The 20,530-nt window shown below is 44.9% G+C and overlaps 1 protein-coding gene across 2 annotated transcripts in view; it reads left to right on the top strand.

Annotated features, from left to right (window-relative positions):
* Positions 1-19,796, top strand: part of OLFML3 (olfactomedin like 3) — a 70,772-nt gene extending 50,976 nt beyond the window's left edge. Inside the window, exons 2-4 of one of the 2 annotated variants that reach the window (XM_044283462.1) lie at positions 4,027-4,306; positions 8,532-8,606; positions 18,100-19,796. In XM_044283462.1, the coding sequence (XP_044139397.1) occupies positions 4,027-4,306; positions 8,532-8,606; positions 18,100-18,887 (1,143 nt within the window). In that variant the 3' untranslated portion in view covers positions 18,888-19,796. The remainder of the gene's footprint in view (positions 1-4,026; positions 4,307-8,531; positions 8,607-18,099) is intronic. The other variant, XM_044283463.1, reaches the window with a different exon arrangement.
* The last annotated feature ends 734 nt before the right edge of the window (positions 19,797-20,530 follow it).

Here is a 20,530-nt window from a genome sequence, read left to right as displayed (position 1 = left end):
ATTTCTAACTGCGGTGTTTGGTGTGGATTTGGTGCGGTTTTGCCATAGATCTCACCTAGAAAAGGGTGAAATCCGCAGTTAAAATCCCAAACATAATTGACATGCTACATATTTGGAAACCCGAATGGCAGGTCAATTTCTGCACAAAAAAGTAAGCAAAGTGTACATGAGATTTTTTAATCTACGCTGCGGTTTTTCTACAATGTCGTACATAGTATTATATTGTTTGATATTGTAATTTTATGCGTTTGTATTATATTATATGGCCATTGTTACCAGTAGGGAATGGATGGCAAGGATTAATTAGAAAGGAATAGATGGCAAGGCTTAATCAGGAACAGGGCTAATCACCCTGTTCCTCCCCTCTTGGTAGGAGTGGGTTGGTCTCAATAACAGTCAGGAGGAAGGGGGTTCCGTTTCAAGACAAAGTGTGGAGAGGAAACACAATCCAGAGCTCCTACTCCTGTTATAAATTCTCCAGATTAATTCATTATTCTGCCTCAAGTGAAGACTTGAAAAGTTCAACAGCAGAATAAACTGCTATAACCAGCATCTACAGACACTTCTGTATGGTGAGGGACTATAGCTAAGACACTCTTCACCGAGAACATTACTAGGCCAGTACTACCTAAGTGCTAAATTGCAGCAATCCAACCTACCTCCATAATCCTTACTGGTTCCTGAAAGGTTTGCACTAGAAACCCGCTGCTATTGAATGTATTTTTAAGTTCTACTTTGCCTGAGGGAATACACCGTGACACGTAATCAGAGCCACCACCACTCCCATTCTCTGGGGCTGCACCTTCAGTGCAGTTTTATTTCCCTACAACATAGTAGTAACCTTCACTACACAGTGGGCCTTGGAAGCCATCAGCGGACAGGAGCATTGAAAAGTGCGGGCAGCAGAGTGAGAGAAAGGTGGAGACTGACAGCACTGAGCTGCTCCACATAGAATGTCCTGACGCTGAGCATTAAGACCTGCTGGGAGCAGGTGGCTGGGACACTTTACAATTTTAAAATTTTAAAACCGTGCTACAATTTGACATTGGTGCCAAAGTGGCTGAATTTGAGACCTAGTAAAGTGGCCCATTGGGAATCTACAAAAAGTGCAGATTCCCAGTCAGTGGTGTGCCTAGGGTGTTTGGTACCCGGGGCGGGTCCTTTCTCTGGGCCCCCCCCCCCCCCAATACTTTACCACATACCTCTTACATCCAGGGACATCTCCTGTCAAATATACCTTCTCTTTCCTCTTCTCCTCAGTTTGACCCAGACCACCATGGCAAATTCTTTCAGCCACATCTCGTCTCTATAGAGTTTGTAATACAGACATGCTAGATTTCTCAGTTTTTCCATCAACCTCCCCATCCTAGTGTCCCCACAGTGTCATCCTGCTGCCACCTCCAATACTGTGCCCGTTGTGTCCCCCAATGCCCCAGGTACTATACTGACGAAAAAATAGTGAGTGACCCCACTAGACATAATTGGGATCATTTATCAAACTGGTGTAAAGTAGAACTGGATTTCCCAAAGAGCTGTCAAATATGAAAGGTGGAATCTGATTGGCTGCTATGGGCAACTTAGCCAGTTCTACTTTACACCAGTTTGATAACTTACCCCAAATGTCACTATAGTGTCCACAGCAGTTATAATGTCCCCTAGAGTGCCCCCTGTAATAATAACACCCTATATTGTGCTCCAGGTAATAATCCCTGTATAGTGTCCCCAGAAATAATAGAACTACAGTGCCTCCCCAATAGCAATGCCCCCCATGCTGCCCCCACATAGTAATTTCCCCCACACTGCCCCCATAGTAATTTTCCGCCCCACACTGCCCCCATACAGTAACTGCCCCCACACAGAAATTTCCCCCACACTGCCCCACATAGTAATTCCCCCCACACTGCCCCCATAAAGTAGTTTAACCCACACTGCCCCATAGAGTAATTTCCCCCACACTGCCCCATAGAGTAATTTCCCCCACACTGCCCCATAGAGTAATTTCCCCCACACTGCCCCCCCACAGTAATTTCCCCCACACTGCCACCACACAATAGTTCCCCCACACTGCCCCCACACAGTAATTTCTCCCACACTGCCCCCACACAGTAATTTCTCCCACACTGCCACCACACAGTAATTTCCCCACACTGCCCCCATACAGTAGTTTCCCCTACACTGCAACCACACAGTAGTTTCCCCCACACAGCAATTTCCCCCACACTGCCCCCACACAGTAGTGTCCCCCACACTGCCCCCACACAGTAGTTTCCCCCACACAGTAGTTTCCCCCACATTGCCCCACACAGTAGTTTCCCCCACATTGCCCCCACACAGTAGTTTCCCCCACATTGCCCCCACACAGTAGTTTCTCCCACATTGCCCCCTCACAGTAATTTCCCCACACTGCCCCTACACAGTAGTTTCCCCCACAGTAATTTCCCCCACACAGTAGCTTCCCACCATATAGTAGTTTCCCCCACACTGCTCCCCACACAGTAGTTTCCCCCCCACCATAGTTTCCCCCACACTGCCCCCACACAGTAGTTTCCCCCACACAGTAGTTTCCCCCACACTGTCCCCACACAGTAGTTTCCCCCACACTGTCCCCACACAGTAGTTTCCCCCACACTGCCCCATACAGTAATTTCCCCTACACTGCAACCACACAGTAGTTTCCCCCACACAGCAATTTACCCCACACTGCCCCATACAGTAGTGTCCCCCACACTGCCCTTACATAGTAGTTTCCCCCACACTGCCCCCACACAGTAGTTTCCCCCACATTCCCCCACACAGTAATTTCCCCTCACTGCCCCACACAGTAGTTACCCCCACACTGCCCCCACAGTAATTTCCCCCACACAGTAGTTTCCTCCACACTGCCCCTACACAGTAATTTCCCCCACACTGCCCCTACATAGTAGTTTCCGCCACACTGCCCCCACAGTAATTTCCCCCCCACATAGTAATTTCCCCACACTGCTCCCCACACAGTAGTTTCCCCCCACACAGTAGTTTCCCCCCACACAGTAGTTTCCCCCACACTGCCTCCACACAGTAGTTTCCCCCCACACTGCCCCCACACAGCAGTTGTCTCCACACAGTAGTTTCCTTCACACTGTCCCCACACACAGTAGTTTCCCCCCCACTGCCCCCCACAGTAATTTCCCCCACACTGCCGCATATAGTAATTTGCCCTACACAGTAGTTTCCCCCACATTGCCCCATATAGTAATTTGCCCCCACATAGTAATTTCTCCCATAAGGATTTGCCCCCACATAGTAATCCCTCTCATAATAATTTGCCCCCACATAGCAATTGCTCCCATAATAATTTGCCCCACACAGTATCCCACCATAATATTTTCCCCCCACATGTCCTCCTGTGCGTCCCCCCATGTCCCCCTTAGTTGGCACATAAAAATAAATAAAAAAATAAACGCTAAATACTCACCTGCGCTTACTTTCAGAGGAAGGTGTGCACACGTAAGTGTGCTGTTGCGTCCCGGCACAGACACGCGCAATGACGTCATCACGCACGCCTGCGCAGGGATTTCACTACCGCATAGGTCTTACTAGGCCTGAAGCCTATGGCGGTGATCTGCGGCGGGGCAGGCAACTATGCTCTCTGGTGCCCCGCTGCAGTATGTGGGCGTCAGCGCTCCACCTCGTTTCCATCTGTATTGATGGAAGTGCTCATTGCTTCTGGCACCCCTCTGAGAGCCGACACCTGGGGCGGACCGCCCCCCTCTCTAGGCACGCCACTGTTCCCAGTCCAGGCCTGGTCCATAGGTTACTATGGTCCATGCGGTTGCTGTAAAACATGTGCTGTTAACAGCAGCTCAGGCAAGATGTCGGCCTCCATAATAGAATGAATAAATCTACAATCAGAAAATAATAAGATATTAGAAAAAAAGAATACCCTTGTTCAAAATGTCAACCATGCTGTTACTGGTTACATACCATTGTATTTCCTTCTTCTTTACACTTATGTATAGCTCTAAATTATACCTTGAATATCTGTAGGAAAGAATTTCTCAATGGCATGATCAAAGCAGTCGCTATAGCTCAGAACTTCGTGACTTCAAGAATCAGGTCCTAAAGATGCTGGAGAACATAGAGAAGGAGCGGGAAACAGTAAGGAATGAGATGGAGAATACAAATATTCGGCTTGATCGGCTTGAAAGAGAGGTGGACTACATGGAGACTCAGAACCCAGCACCACCTTGTGTAGACATAGATGAAAAATTGACAGAGCTTCATCTTCAGAAAAAGAAAAAGAAGGAAAAATATGCAAAGTTATCAGGTAGGTTTTCCTTGTATAGTTTAACTTAGAATCATGGCCTTACAAATACAGCAACTGCAATAGTTAGGGTACTTTCACACTAGCGTTTTTCTTTTCCGGCATTGAGTTCCGTCCTAGGGGCTCTATACTGGAAAATAACTGATCAGGTATATCCCCGTGCATTCTGAATGGAGAGTAATCCGTTCACAATGCATCAGGATGTCTTCAGTTCAGTCTTTTTGCCCGTTCAGGACGGAGATAATACCGCAGCATGCTACGGTTTTATCTCCGGCCAAAAATCCGGAACACTTGCCTGAATGCCAGATCCGGCATTTTTTTCCATTAGTGTATTAGTGCCGGCATTCAAAATACCACAATGCCGGATCCGTCCTTCCGGTCTGCGCAGACCGGAAAAAATGTGAAAAAAATAAATGCAGGATCTGTTTTTCCAGATGACACCGGAAAGACGGATACGGCATTTCAATGCATTTGTGAGATGGATCAGGATGCTGATCAGTCTTACAAATGCCATCAGTTGGCATCACTGCCCCCACACAGTAGTTTCCTCCACACTGCCCCCACAGTAATTTCCCCCACACAGTAGTTTCCCCCACACTGCCCCCACACAGTAGTTTCCCCCACACTGCCCCCACACAGTAGTTTCCCCCACACAGTAATTTCCCCACACTGCCCCCACACAGTAGTTTCCCCCACACTGCCCCCACACAGTAGTTTCCCCCCACTCTGCCTCCACACAGTTGTTTCCCCCCACACTGCCTCCACACAGTAGTTTCCCCCCACACTGCCTCCACACAGTAGTTTCCCCCCACACTGCCTCCACACAGTAGTTTCCCCCACACTGCCTCCACACAGTAGTTTCCCCCCACACTGCCCCCACACAGTAGTTTCCCCCCACACAATAGTTTCCCCCACACTGCCCCCACACAGTAGTTTCCCCCACACTGCCCCCACACAGTAGTTTCCCCCCACTCTGCCTCCACACAGTAGTTTCCCCCCACACTGCCTCCACACAGTAGTTTCCCCCCACACTGCCTCCACACAGTAGTTTCCCCCCACACTGCCTCCACACAGTAGTTTCCCCCCACACTGCCTCCACACAGTAGTTTCCCCCCACACTGCCCCCACACAGTAGTTTCCCCCCACACAATAGTTTCCCCCACACTGCCCCCACACAGTAGTTTCCCCCCACACTGCCCCCACACAGTAGTTTCCCCCAACACTGCCCCCACACAGTAGTTTCCCCCCACACAGTAGTTTCCCCCCACACTGCCCCCACACAGTAGTTTCCCCCCACACAGCAGTTTCTCCCTACACTGTCTCCACACAGTAGTTTCCCCCACACTGCCCCCACACAGTAGTTTCCCCCACACTGCCCCCACACAGTAGTTTCCCCCACATAGTAATTTCCCCACACTGCCTCCACACAGTAGTTTCCCCCCACACTGCCTCCACACAGTAGTTTCCCCCCCACACTGCCTCCACACAGTAGTTTCCCCCCACACTGCCTCCACACAGTAGTTTCCCCCCACACTGCCTCCACACACTGCCTCCACACAGTAGTTTCCCCCCACACTGCCCCCACACAGTAGTTTCCCCCACACAGTAGTTTCCCCCCACACTGCCCCCACACAGTAGTTTCCCCCCACACTGCCTCCACACAGTAGTTTCCCCCCACACTGCCCCCACACAGTAGTTTCCCCCCACACTGCCCCCACACAGTAGTTTCCCCCACACTGTCTCCACACAAATTAATGCATTTCCGTATGTGTTCCGTTTTCTTTGCGGACCCATTGACTTGAATGGAGCCACGGAACGTGATTTGCGGCCAAATATAGGACATGTTCTATCTTTCAACGGAACGGAAAAAAACGGAAATACGGAAACGGAATGCATTACGGAACACATTCCGTTTTTAATGCGGAACCATTGAAATTAATGGTTCCATATACAAACCGTGTACGGAACACAAAAAAACGGCCCGTACACTCGCAAAAAAAAAAACGATCGTGTGAACTAGGCCTTATTCACACAGTCACTGTTGGAATGATAAGGTATAATGGAAAGATTTGCACCTGTTCTTTGTTTTTGACCAGGCCTGGTTTTGGCTCATAATCACAACTAGGCCTAATCAATGGGTCTGTCGGTGGAGAATACAGACAGCACATGTGATTCACTGATATCTGAATAAGGCCACTGTCACATTTGCGGAAGGGTCATCCGGCCGCCAGTTCTGGCAGAGAATGCGGGGAATCTGCTGGACACAAAACGCAGCATGCAGTAGTTTCTGTCTGGCCAATTCTCTGCATTTTTCCAGATTGCGGCTGAATCTCCACTGAACCTATTTTTGATTTACCTTCAGGTGTGAATGTGCTTCTATCCTAGGAGTAGCATTCATGTACACTTTTGCCCCACCTGCTAATAGCTGATTTTGATTAAGTGGTACAAATAGGTGTGTGTGCTCCTCTTCTCCTCAGTTGCTGATGCACATGGAGGTGACTAGGAGCAACACACTATATGTGCAGCGTCTGCGCTCCTGAACATAGATGCCCAATGGCATAGGTAGGTTTAGAGTAGGTCCTGCCACACTGAGACCGCCATGGCGGTGGGTAGATGGGCACAGATGTGTTTTTAACAAAATATATTGGCTAAGAGTCTCAGATTTTATTATTAGAGTGAGGGCTTAGTCCATATATTGTGTTTGCATCTATTGTTTTAGTGCCTTATTTTCTGTGATTTTATAAATGTAGCCATGTACCTGTAGCAGGGGTAACACACACACTCTTAACTCATCGCGCTATCTTGAAACAAAAGCCATTGAAAAGCAATTGCTTAAAGCATTTAGTTGCATTTATTTTAGATAACATGTCTCATAAAGCGTGTGTGTTAACCCTGCTACATCCGTACATCCGCATATTTACTATCAGGTTGTCTTTTTTTCCATGATTTTTAAAAAAAAATTCTCCACCGAACCCCATTATAGTTAATGGGACCGGTGGGCATTCCAGTTGCATCTGGCAATACTGAGTCCGGAGAACTCTGCTGGATTTCTATCGCAAAACCGGAAGCGTAGCCTAAACAGAATTAAGGTATAATGGCAAGATTTGCACCTGTTCTGTGTTTTTGACCCATACCTGGCTTTGGCTCACAATTACTAATAGAAATCTCTGATCAAACACTGACTGTATGAACAAGACCTAATCCAGTGATTCCTAATCTGACCCTCAAACATAATCTCCTCAATTTACTTCATGCACTGTTCCTCAGATACTTAAAGGGTTTACCCAAGATGTGCCACGATCCCATGTGGTGGCCACTTCGGGGATCACGTTCTGTACATTGGGCACATGATCCTAGCCTGGGATTAGAACTCACAGACATGTACGGCAGGTTCAAACTCTAGACTAGGTTCCCAATGTACAGCACGTGGTCCTGGAAGTGGCCATGGGATCGGGGCGCATCTCTAATAAACCCTCTGAACAACCTTGCTTTATTTTTTAGAGTAAATCTTCCATTTAATCAAACAGTTTTGTATTCTACCAGTAACATGGAAGGAAATGTTACTATACTTATAGTAATATACCTGGCCATAGTGAAAATTTAATTGTGTGGTTATGACAAAAATTGATTGTGGCAATTCAGTTTTTCTGAAAAAACAGAACAGAATAAGGCAATTTTTTCGACATCTACATTTTTTCTGCCCTTCCAAGAGATCCATAAGACCAACTTTGCTAGTAAAACCCCTCAATGACACTCAATATGGCAAATACAACTACTCAAGATCAGTGATGGTCAGTTCGCAGTGTTCGCCAGCGAACTCATGCGGGCTGCCATCTTTAGTAAGGTAGACTCACCCGTCCGGCGATGCACAGGTAAGCCCTTGCCTGTGCTGGGAGCCGGTCTGAAATCAAATGCAGTCACCGAGAGCAGGCAGTACCGAGAACAGCCTGATGAAGGCCCCCGGCGGCTGTTTTCGGAACTGCCTGCTCCCGGTGACTGCATTTGATTTCAGACCGGCTCCCGGCACAGGCAAGGGCTTACCTGTGCATCGCCGGACGGATGAGTCTACCTTACTAAAGATGGCAGCCCGCATGTGTTCGCTGGCGAACACTGCGAACTGGCCATCACTGCTCAAGATTACTTATACATATATTATCATATGCAAATGACTGTGCATGTACTTTAAGTTCAAAGGGGTTAGTGGAACCTACCTCTCATGTTATAATAGGTTGTCCCAAGGATGAGATTACTGAAAATGTGGAACCAGATGTGATGCTGAGTCCTCCTGTCAACCGGAAGTCATGTAAGTGGGTTCCATTAACCCCACCTCGCTTTTTTTTATTTATTTTTATTTCCTTTTCTATCCTTAAATCAAACTGTGTCACATTTCAGAGGAAAAAGAATAGTTCAAAATTGGTTTTATATAAATAAAGTGCAATTCCTGTATAATACACGTCAATGGAAAATTCCCATAGACACGTCTGTAAATAATATTTATATAAATTAGATGTTGTGAAGCTGACAATCATAGACATCTCCTCCTGGTGAACTGAGGTTCTCCGGCAGCTAAGGTTTGTTTGAGAATGAATAATGCTCCACCAACTACAAAATATAAGAATTTCTTGACCTGTATTATTGCACTTGGTCTGTGCTCATGTGCTTCTTCCTCACCATTGTAATGATTACTGCTTGTTGTCAGTGAATAAGCACATGCTTGGTTACATCCAGATGCTGTAAACCCAGGAATCCAAGCTGCTGTGCTCACAGTGGACTGTCATGACTGTGTCCAATTCAAGAGGGCCCCTGTGCAGAGACAGTATACCCTTTCTCTCCAGGAGTTCATCATAGAGCACCCCCCATGACGACATGACAGTCCTCCAGGATAGCTTAGTTCCTGACAGGCAATCAGATCTGTAGGTTATGGGCCTCCTTACCTACTAGGCACTTATGCAACGGATTCCTGATGTACATTGGTTGGTTTCCTGGATTATGTTTTTTTAAAGGTTGTATATTTTGAGGTGTAGCCACATTTCTCACAAAACTCCAGCGTTTTTGCAATAAAATCTTGACAAAACTGGACCCTGTGGACACAGAACTATGCACTAAGAACTATGGGGAGACTTTTCACACTGGTGTAAAGTAGAACTGGATTAGTTGCCCATAGCAACCAATTATATTCCTCCTTTCATTTTCCAAAAGAGCTGTCAAAAATGAAAGGTGGAATCTGATTAGTTGCTATGGGCAACTAAGTCACTTCTACTTTACACCAGTTTGAAAAATGACCCCATATGAATGTAAACAACAAATGTGCCATTCACTGACAACAAAAAGAGATCTTGAAGTTGAGACACACAGTATATTTATTAGACAGTTACTACAATTTATTTGCAAAAGACTGGTAAATTCCTATAAGTATGCCACAAGTGCCTGGAAACTCCTTAGGGAGACTTATCAAAAGTAGTGACGAAGCCTCTTCAGGTGAAACGTATGTCGAGGTGCAGCTTTTGGTCACACGCTCTGGGTCCAGCATATCATGGGTAATACATGTTTTGTTGTTTTGCTCAGTTAGTTGTTACATTTCCTTTTATATTTCTATTACCACCTGCACTTGGCACACTTGCCTCTGTCTGTATTGTACAGTTCAATGGCTATGTGCATACCTTATGCGGCCATCCCAGGTCTTTGGGTGGGCTAGTTTGCCTTGTGCTATTTGTACATGGAGGCAAATGACCCACTCTTCCTCCCTCATATTGTGATTAAGCTAAATAAAAACACTGACAACTTTTTCTTAATGGAATAGAAATGGCCGAAGTGCTTTATTAAGGGTAACCAAGATTAAAACCAATAAATAATTTAATAAATTAATTAATAATCAAAACCATAACCATAACAATAAATACCAATTAAAAACCATCCATATAGACCAAGATCCACTCAGCATCAGCTGAGCGATACAGCCCCTCTAATAAAGCACAGCGACAGATAGCACAAAATTAAAGGGGTGGGAGGGCGGGCGCTGTCCAGATCCGCGGCGACTGCCCTGAGGTAGCGGCGAACCTGGGGATATAAAGGGTACAAATTTCCCGCCTTGCAGGCAGGGGCAAATCACAGAGCTGGGATTCTCCCCCAGCAACAGGGCAGCAACCAATTAGAAGCTCCTCTCCAGTTGCCATACAGAATTTACAATATCAACAAAACCAGCTCCAACTGAATTCTTCTTCTTTGAGGTAAATTACCTGTAAAATAAGAGCGGGAAAAGCAAGGGGGGCAGAAAACATATACTGCATAGTAACTGACCTAAAATATGGGGGTCATTGCCCCCATGAGTCCCCCAAGCTAATCGCTCTGGTGGGCCCTCACATGGAGGCAAATGACCCACTCTTCCTCCCTCATATTGTGATTAAGCTAAATAAAAACACTGACAACTTTTTCTTAATGGAATAGAAATGGCCGAAGTGCTTTATTAAGGGTAACCAAGATTAAAACCAATAAATAATTTAATAAATTAATTAATAATCAAAACCATAACCATAACAATAAATACCAATTAAAAACCATCCATATAGACCAAGATCCACTCAGCATCAGCTGAGCGATACAGCCCCACAAGCCAAGCCTAGCATAGGCGAGGCCCCCCAAAGCACCGCAGCCATTTCTCTATTATATTTTGAAGACCTAAATTAAAAACATCAATCCCAACATCAGAAAGATGGACATTGTCCGATCTGTAGAGCCCAGGCACGAAGCCCTCCAGATCTATATGTCTATAACTAAACCCACCCACCAAAGGAAGAAATTTCGCTAACGCCCTATTCACCCGTTTGCGTATTTTCTCAAGAAAAATACCTTCCTTACCTGACCATATGAGACGAGGGACTATTTCAGAAAAAACCAGAGTAGTAAAAGGGAGCATACATTGCAACAACGACAAATCCCTCTTCATAACCCATAACAATTCACACGTTTTCAGTCTCCCTATGTCATTACCACCCAGGTGAAGCACAAGAAGATTGGGAACCGGCCATTTCAATAAAAGTTTACGAATTTCTGACAGTACACGCTTCCAACCCAACCCTCTAACACCCCACCAAAAAACATGCAGGTCAGCTGAATCAAACGATAGGTTCTCAGAATATATTCTCTTCTCCGCTCGCTTCTGAGCCCAAAAAATAAAGGAGTGGCCCACAATCCAGACCACAATATGACTACCTGCAAAAACAGAAAAACATTCAGACTGATAAAATTAAATCTGGCCTAACATATAACTTAACCCGATGAGAGTCCCAACGCCCAATTCTCCTGACAATTGACTCATCCAACCCTGCCCGTGCCGCCTCAGTAGCGGCACCAATTCTAAAGGAGTGAGAAGATATCTTACAAGACCCAAGATTCAAAAAAGACAGACATTTTTTCAATACAGAACTAAATTGGAATTTAGTGAGCGGAGAACAATCTCTATGAACTAAAAATGGGCCGCTCAGCGCCGGGCGAACCTCCAGCCAAGACCTTACTACACTAACTGGACATAATTCCGAACCTTCCCAAACATTCAATTTAATTAATCTACCTCTCCCGTATTGATCAGTCTTTGACCTTCTAAGAAAAATTTCCACTACATCACCTTTTAAAGATACATCAGAAAAATCCAAACCAGAACACACTCTACGACTGGCCGCAACTAACTCGCTAATTCTTAAAGCTGCAAAGAATGCTAACACGAAAGCAGTACGGAAAAGCAAAGACTCAAAAGTATCAAAACAAACTTTAGGCAGTGTGTTACATAGCGATCCCAATAAAGGAATAGAAATTGGCCTCCTACTATCTATGTTCGGCAGGCCTCTCCTATAACCCTTAAGCATCTGCTTAACTTGAAAATGAGATGACAATGGCTGGTTACCATATAATTTTTGAAAAAAGGAAACCCCTGATACCATCCTAGCGATCGATGAAGGGGACAAGTTCTTTTTAAATAAACTAGCAACAAAAAGCAACCCATAACTCAACTCATTAACATTAACACTACCTGTAACTGAATTAACAAAATTCAACCAATCCTGCCATGCAGCAGCATATGCTGCCCATGTTCTTGGGGCCAGAGAGTGCTTAATAGAATCACAAATTAGTCCCATATCAAATCCCAAAGATGACGAGGGCACGGATTCCCTTCCATCTCCGCTTCCGGCGCTACTTCCCGGAACTTCAAAAACTGAAAACGAGATAATGCATCAGCTACAACATTTGACGAACCTACTATATATTTAGCTTTAATCCATATATTATACTGCATACAAAAAAGAACCAAATGCCTCAATAGTTTAACTACTACATCGGATTTTGAAGAAAGAGTATTGATGGCAAAACAAACCCCTTTATTATCTGAATGTAACAATATCCTTTTATTCCTATAATCACGACCCCATAACACAATTGCAACAATTACTGGAAAAAGTTCCAATAAAACGACATTTTTTGTGAAACCATTGCACACCCATGATGACGGCCACTTTTCCGCTGACCACTTTCCACTCCAAAATGCCCCATAGCCACAGCTTCCAGCTGCGTCTGTAAACAGGCCCAAGGCATCCGATTCCAAAAAATCTTCCTGCCAACAGCTAGAGCCATTGAAGTCCTGCAAAAATTCCAGCCAGACAGACATATCTTCTTTCAGACATCTTGTCAATCTAATATGAGAATTTGGAGACACTAAACCCCTAGTGGAAAAATAAAGACGCCTACAAAAAACCCTCCCTATAGGAATAACTCTACTAGCAAAATTCAAATATCCTAATAAAGACTGCATTTCCCTCAAACTACACTTCCTCTTACCTAACAAAGAAATTAACAAAGACCTGATTTTAACTATCTTCTCTACTGGCAGCCTAAACACCATATTCTCAGCATCAATGACAATCCCTAAAAATTCTAAACATAAAGAAGGAAGAACTGTTTTTTCTGCTGCTACAGGAATACCAAAGCAAGAACAAATGTCAAAAAATCTGACTAACAATTCAGAACATAGATTAGAATCAGGAAATCCAATAAACAAGAAGTCATCTAAATAATGTAAAACACCCCCCCTTTTAATATCAAACTCAACAACCCACTGAATGAACGATGAAAAGGCTTCAAAATAATAACAAGACAGAGAAAAACCCATTGGGAGACATTTATCAAAATAAAAATAACCATCAAAATGAAAACCTAAGGAATTAAAACCTGAAGGCAAAACTGGCAATAAACGGAAAGCTGACTTAATGTCCGCCTTTGCTAACAATGCTCCCTTACCAAAAGACCGCAACAGCGCCAACGCATTATCAAAAGAGGCATAGACAACTGAGGCTTTTGACTTATCCACCATGTCATTTAAAGAGCTTTTTTCAGGATACGACAGGTGATGGATAATTCTAAAATCCCCAGGCTCTTTCTTTGGCACAACGCCCAAAGGAGAAAGCCTAAAGTTCTCAAAAGGAGGTTCTAAAAAGGGGCCAGCAATTCTATCCAAATCAAGCTCTTTCTGCAACTTATTCCTAACTACCTCTTTATGTAAGGAAACTGATTTCAGATTTTCAACCCAGCAGCAACCAACACCCAGAAACTGTGGCACCTCAAAGCCATACTGAAACCCTTTAAAAAGCATCTCAGCTTTCTGACGATCTGGATAATGGACGAGCCATGGTTGCATTTCTGCTAACCTCACAGGACTCAATGCTTTTAGAAACGAGCTCCCTGGTATTTGGTTGCTGCTGGCCAGATAGGGAGTTCCTTTTGAAACAGCGAGACATGGGATGGGTACCTCCACAAAAGGAACACTCATGCTTAAAACGACAGTTACTAGCCCATTTACAAGTGGCCTCGTTAAAGGCAAAACACACCCCTTTTCTCATAGTGGTTTGTGAAGGATTAGATGACCTAACTGGAACCGATTTCTGGGGTAACATCAAATTCACCCATAGACCAATATCCTTCACCCCCCACTTAAGAGACGGGTGTACCGCTAGCTTCTGACGGAATGTCTCGTCATACTGAAACCAAGCCATCCCGCCAAAATTTCGGTATGCTTCTATAATTATATCCAGATGCTGAAAAAGTCCTGAACAAAGCTCAGGATGCTTTTCACCCAGTACTGCGGAATAAATACAAAAGGCTTGCAGCCAGTTATTAAAAGACCTGGGAAGAAAACGCTTTCTTTCTTCCTCCACTCTATCTTCCTTCTTAACAACCTGATCTTTTGAAGACGGTAATAATGACATTAACTCTACATATTCCATTCTCCAAATTCGCTCTTTGATAATATTACTTAAATGAAAACCAAGCGGTGAAACCTCACAAGCTAAAGCTTCCTTAAAACAAATTTCCTTCACACCAGTACCTTTTTCAACATTAGGTAACCCACTGCCACTCTCAATACTAGGCAGACTGACCTGATCAGACTTAGAGCTCCAGACATCTGAAGCTGAATTAACCTTTCGCCTGCCAGTAGTTTCCACTAGCAGCTTAACCAGACCAGCTACCAACGCTGAGTCAGACACAGACAAAACATTGAGAATCTCACCAACAGGGTGTCCCTCCTGGGCTGGTCCAGAGGCTGCAGCTGACTGTAGAGAAGATTTACTTGAGGGGCCTGGAGCCAGCTCAACCACATGAGGTGGGAGCCTCTCAACAGGTAGCCCTAAATCCTCCTGCTGAAAACCTTGTGAAGCGCAAGCCTGCGCTGATACTCCTTCACTGGCAGCTTGCTGATGACGTCTCACCGGCACCGCTGCATGTTGATGACGTGGCTCTGGAATCGTCGCTTGCCGATGACGCTGCCCCCTGCTGGTACTGGGACCTGCTGTACAGAGCGGAACGCCGCTCTGTCCTCTTGACTCGACGCTCCTGGAGGACCTTCGGCTCTGGCCGGAGGCCACAGTCTCTGCTCTGCTGCTGCGCCGGCGTCCAGCCTTCGGAGGGGGAGGAGTATAAGCGCTCCTGGTTTTACGAGCTCTTTTGCGAGGCAGCGCAGACAACTCCTCCCCCTGACACTGGTCAGCAGATGGCTCCTCTGTACACAGCTCCGGGATGGCTCCTCCGTCTTCCGGCTCCCTCCTTTCTTCAGCCGACATCAGGAGCGGCGGCGACGGCGACCTCTGAGGCGATGGCGGCGGTAGGCGAGACGGCGGCATCATCAGGCAGGTTCTCAGCCATTCTTCTCCGCCGGCAGACTCCGCTCTCCCGATCAGCTGGCGCAGTAAATCCTCCATCCTGGTGCGCTGTCCAGATCCGCGGCGACTGCCCTGAGGTAGCGGCGAACCTGGGGATATAAAGGGTACAAATTTCCCGCCTTGCAGGCAGGGGCAAATCACAGAGCTGGGATTCTCCCCCAGCAACAGGGCAGCAACCAATTAGAAGCTCCTCTCCAGTTGCCATACAGAATTTACAATATCAACAAAACCAGCTCCAACTGAATTCTTCTTCTTTGAGGTAAATTACCTGTAAAATAAGAGCGGGAAAAGCAAGGGGGGCAGAAAACATATACTGCATAGTAACTGACCTAAAATATGGGGGTCATTGCCCCCATGAGTCCCCCAAGCTAATCGCTCTGGTGGGCCCTCACATTTTATTTATTTATCTTTCTGTGCATGCAACATACATACCAGTACATGTTACTTTGAGTGAACCTACAGTTCTCACAATTTTCATGCTGATGTATACCTAGGGCTGTGACATCTTTTTCCCTGCCAGTTGGGTGTTTGGGAGAGAGGTTGTATCTGACCTCCTTACATGAGGTCTCCCCCCCCCCATCCTGTACACTTGTGCCTTATGTTTCATATATTGTTTGTTATGTGATCATGTCTTAATAAATTACACTTTTCTTTGGGGTTATTGGTTTGGGTTTTGGGTTGGCTAAGCAAAAGTGTTATGCCAGCCAATGAGATTCCAGCTTTTCTTTCTCAGAGGGTCATTGGTAAATGAAGGCAACTAAATGGTTGGTCACTATGGCAAGCTCCTACACTAATTCTGATAAATCTTCCCTCTAATTGTCTTCAACTCATATCCCTAGAAAGGCATTGCAGGCTTAGACTGCATGTCTTTACACCTTATTAAAGGGGTACACCGATTGGGAGAGTGTTAGCCTATCAGTATCATCTAAATGGTGAGGGTCTAAATTCTAGGACCCCCACTGACCCTGAAAATAAAGCCTAAACCAGTGCTTTTCCCCCTTCACAGTTTTTCTATGCACTGTGGTGCTCCCATGCACACATTCATTTTTAGAATCGGTAGTATGTCATAACATTGAATATTGGGGGTTCTCCAGAATTTACATATTGATGACCTATCCTCAGGATTGGTCATCAATATGAGATTTGGTAGGGTTTTGACTCTCAGCACCCCAACCGATCAGCTGTTTGAGGAGGCCACAGCGCTTCTGTGACTGCCTCGGCTTCCTTGCAGCCTACCATCCACATTGTATAGTGGCTGTTCTTGGTATCACAGTCGAGTCCCATTCACTTGAATGAGATGTAACAGGCTGGTTTTAAATCTGTAAGAAAACAGATGGGCGCACCATAGGGTAATTCTGTGGGTGTACAGTGGTAAACAGAGAGAATTGGCAAGCTCACCTTGTATGGTTGTGCAGATGTAGGCACAACACTATTGTAGGTATTTTCAAACAAGCCTGGACATCTGGATATGGCGGTCTGCGGCCTCGGGACCACGAGGGATCTTCAAAAGGAGAAGCCTGGAGCCCCCAAGAAGATAGTAGTGCAAGAAAACAAGACACGTCCCACGGCGCGAATTACCGTCAACCAGTCATCAGGGTCAAGAAGGAATCTTTTATTGCAGAGATACAAGTATCGCTGCAATAAAATATTCCTTCTTGACCCTGGTGACTGGTTGACGGTAATTCGCGCCGTGGGACGTGTCTTGTTTTCATTCACTTGAATGAGGCTGAGTAGGCCATGTCACTGATGAATGTGACATCACTGGTCTAGGAAGCTCTCCATGAGATCCATTGCCTCTTTGTACAGCTGATCGGCAGGGTCCCAGGAGTCAGACCCTTGTCAATCTCATATTGATGATCTATCCTGAGGTTGGATCATCAATATGTAAATCCGAGGGAACCCCTTTAATATCTGTATGTACTCACACCGCCTAGAATGGAGATGTGAGATGTTAGATGGGGACCCATTCTAAAGATTGGAGCAGGCCCCAGGAGTGGAACCCACACCTATCATACATTTATGGCATATCACATGTCCAGATTTAAAGAGGTTTTCCGAGATTTTAATACTGATGATCTTTCCTCTGGATAGGTCATCAGTATCTGATCAGTGAGGGTCTGACACCCGGGACCCACAGTGTTCTCACTGCTTTCCCTAGGCCGAGTAACAACACATTCATTGGTCACGTGGCCTAGCTCAGCTCTTGGGGAGAACAGAGAAGGCTGTGGCACTCACAGAGCCCTCCGATCAGGTACTGAGGATCCATAGGTCATCAGTATAAAAATCTCAGAAAACCCTTCTTAAGTCTCAGTAATATAAAAGTAGTAACAACATTTGGCATTTTATCACTAAAATGTATGTATTCTTTGGTTATAGTGCATCTGTCATAAAAAATAATCAAGTCTGCATTTAGATTTCACTAAAATATGCAACCATTTTTCTGGTCTAGTGTAGAAATATACATCTCCATGGTTACAGAGTACAAACAAACCCTGTGTGTAGTCTTATCCGGCAGTCACTCTTTAAGAATGGTATCTTTACGTCTTTCTTTGATTTAAATTTATAATTGTCTCTTGAATTCCTCTACTTATGTAGATTGCAGTGACACTATTTCTCAAGTCAATGCCATGAAAATCCTGAAACGCTTTGGGAGCAATGCTGGCCTTTGGACAAAGGACCCAATCGTAAATTCTGAAAAAGTCTATGTCTTTGACGGATCTGGCAATGATACAGTGTTTGTGTTCTCTCGTATGAAGGAGTTCACTCTTTCATCTTTAACACGCAAAGTGCCTCGAATCAAACTTCCTTATCCATGGATTGGCACTGGACATATCGTTTATGGAGGCAATTTGTATTATATACGGCAAGATGAGGAATTTCAGGTTATAAAATTCAACTTGACGACCAAAACAGTAGTTGACAGTGCTGTTCTGCCCATTGAAGACCAAGTTCCCGTGTATGGGCTGTCCAAATTCAACTACATAGACATAGCAGCGGATGAAGAAGGTCTCTGGGTCATCTATGCCACCAGGGACAATGAAAAGCACATCTGCTTAGCCAAACTAGATCCAGCCAACCTTGGAATTGAGCAGATGTGGGATACTCCTTGCCCTATTGAGAATGCAGAAAGTGCTTTTGTGGTGTGTGGCACTCTGTACGTGGTATATAACACCAAGCTCCCAAGTCGCTCTCGTATCCAGTGTATCTTTGATGTCAGTGGCACCATAACCAGTGAACATGTCCCTATTGTTTATTTCCCAAAACGATATGGATCTCACTCCAGCATGAAGTACAACCCCAGGGAAAAGCAGATCTATGCTTGGGATGATGGATATCAGATCTTATACAAACTCACCATGAAGCCTAAGGATGAACTGTATTAGAGATGATGGTGATTGTATAATTTTATGTATCTTTTGTCATTTTAAATGGTCATACACATAATACTCCACATATGGCATCAGAACATCTAACTGAGGAAATATTGAACTTCTATTTCTGTTTCCCTGCTTATTTTTTTTATTGTTTCTGTTCATACATGCTGAATGAAAGTCATTCTTCACCCAGCGATGTGACCCATTTGCCTCTCCCAGTGTAATAACAGTATATATTCATCCAAAAATGATTTTCTAGCATAATAATGGTAATCCAGTGTTGATGTGTAGACGTTGAGTGTTTTCTTCCTGTTAATGAATAATGACTTCCACTCTCCCTACAGTATCCAGTGTCGGACTGAATTTTCTGGGGTCCAACAGAGAAAATAATTCTGGAGGCCCTCCCTCTGCTAGACCTTAGCGGCCCTGCTTTATAAGGGGCCTTGTTTTATAAAGGGCCCATTATTGTGTCACAGCTTGGGCCCCCCCAGAGGATCCTCTGGTACTCTGGTGGGCCAGTCCCACCCTGCAGTATCCTATCCGTACAATGCCCTAATTTATTGAGATATCTTTATAGTGTTTAAAGCTCAGTTTCCTGATACAGAGTTCAAAATCCCCATTTGGCTACCCGCAGCCACCACTAGAGGCAGTATAGGAGCTTACTACATACTGGAATGCCTTGAATGCACTAACAAATCAGTAAACAGCAATCTCCTAAGGTTCCTCTAGGCATGGCTATGGGGTGTGAAAATATTATCATTTACAATGCATCTCTATACATGCTTATATCAAGATACTAAGAAATTAATCACAGACTTTGGGACCTAAAAATGACACCATGCTAAAAAGTAACTCATTTAGGAAAACTGTCTAAGGCTGGGTTGACATCACGCTTTTTTTCTCCCTACATTTGATGTATATATTGGGAAAAAAGGATGCAAAAGCATAGTGGAATCCAATTTTCGGTTAGAGGGGTATTCCCATCTTGGACATTGGGGTCATATCATGGCCTCCTCCATTCTTTTTTTTATGGGACTTCCTAAAATAGCCGAGCGTCACGTTTAGCTACAGATGTAGCAGGGTTAACACACAAACTCTTAAGTGTTTGCTTAACGCATTTAGTTTAGATAACACATCTCATAAAGCATGTGTGTTAACTCTACATCCGTATTTTCGGAAGTTCCATTGAAATGAATCGGAAGCGCACCATGCAAACGCGGCCACCTCTCCATTCACTTCTATGGTGCTTACAGAAATAGCTGAGCCAGCGCTATTTTGACAATCCCACAGAAATGGGTGGAGGGTAGCTGCGCATTTTTGGTGCACCCTCTGGCATTTTGGAGGCTCTGTTTTAGGTATTGGTGTGGGTCCTAGATGTGGGACCCACACCTATCAAACTAAACATTGGGGGCATATCCTAGGTCCAAGATGGGCCAACCCCTTTAATGTATACATATTTTTTTTTTCAATGGAACTCTGTGGTGACGGATGCCACTGTAAGACAAAAACGTGAGAAGAGAAAAAACTGTCCTTCTTAAAAGGCATCTGTACCTATGAAACTGGCTCATCTGTTACATGTGCGCTTGGCAGCTGAAGGCATCTGTGTTGGTCCCATGTTCATATGTGAGAAAAAAGAATTTTTAATATGTGCA

This window comes from Bufo gargarizans, chromosome 3 (genome assembly GCF_014858855.1).
Source record: "Bufo gargarizans isolate SCDJY-AF-19 chromosome 3, ASM1485885v1, whole genome shotgun sequence".
NCBI classification, from domain to species: Eukaryota; Metazoa; Chordata; class Amphibia; order Anura; family Bufonidae; genus Bufo; species Bufo gargarizans.
The sequence above is the reverse complement of the archived record's forward strand: the minus strand, read 5'-3'. Positions and strand labels throughout refer to the sequence as shown.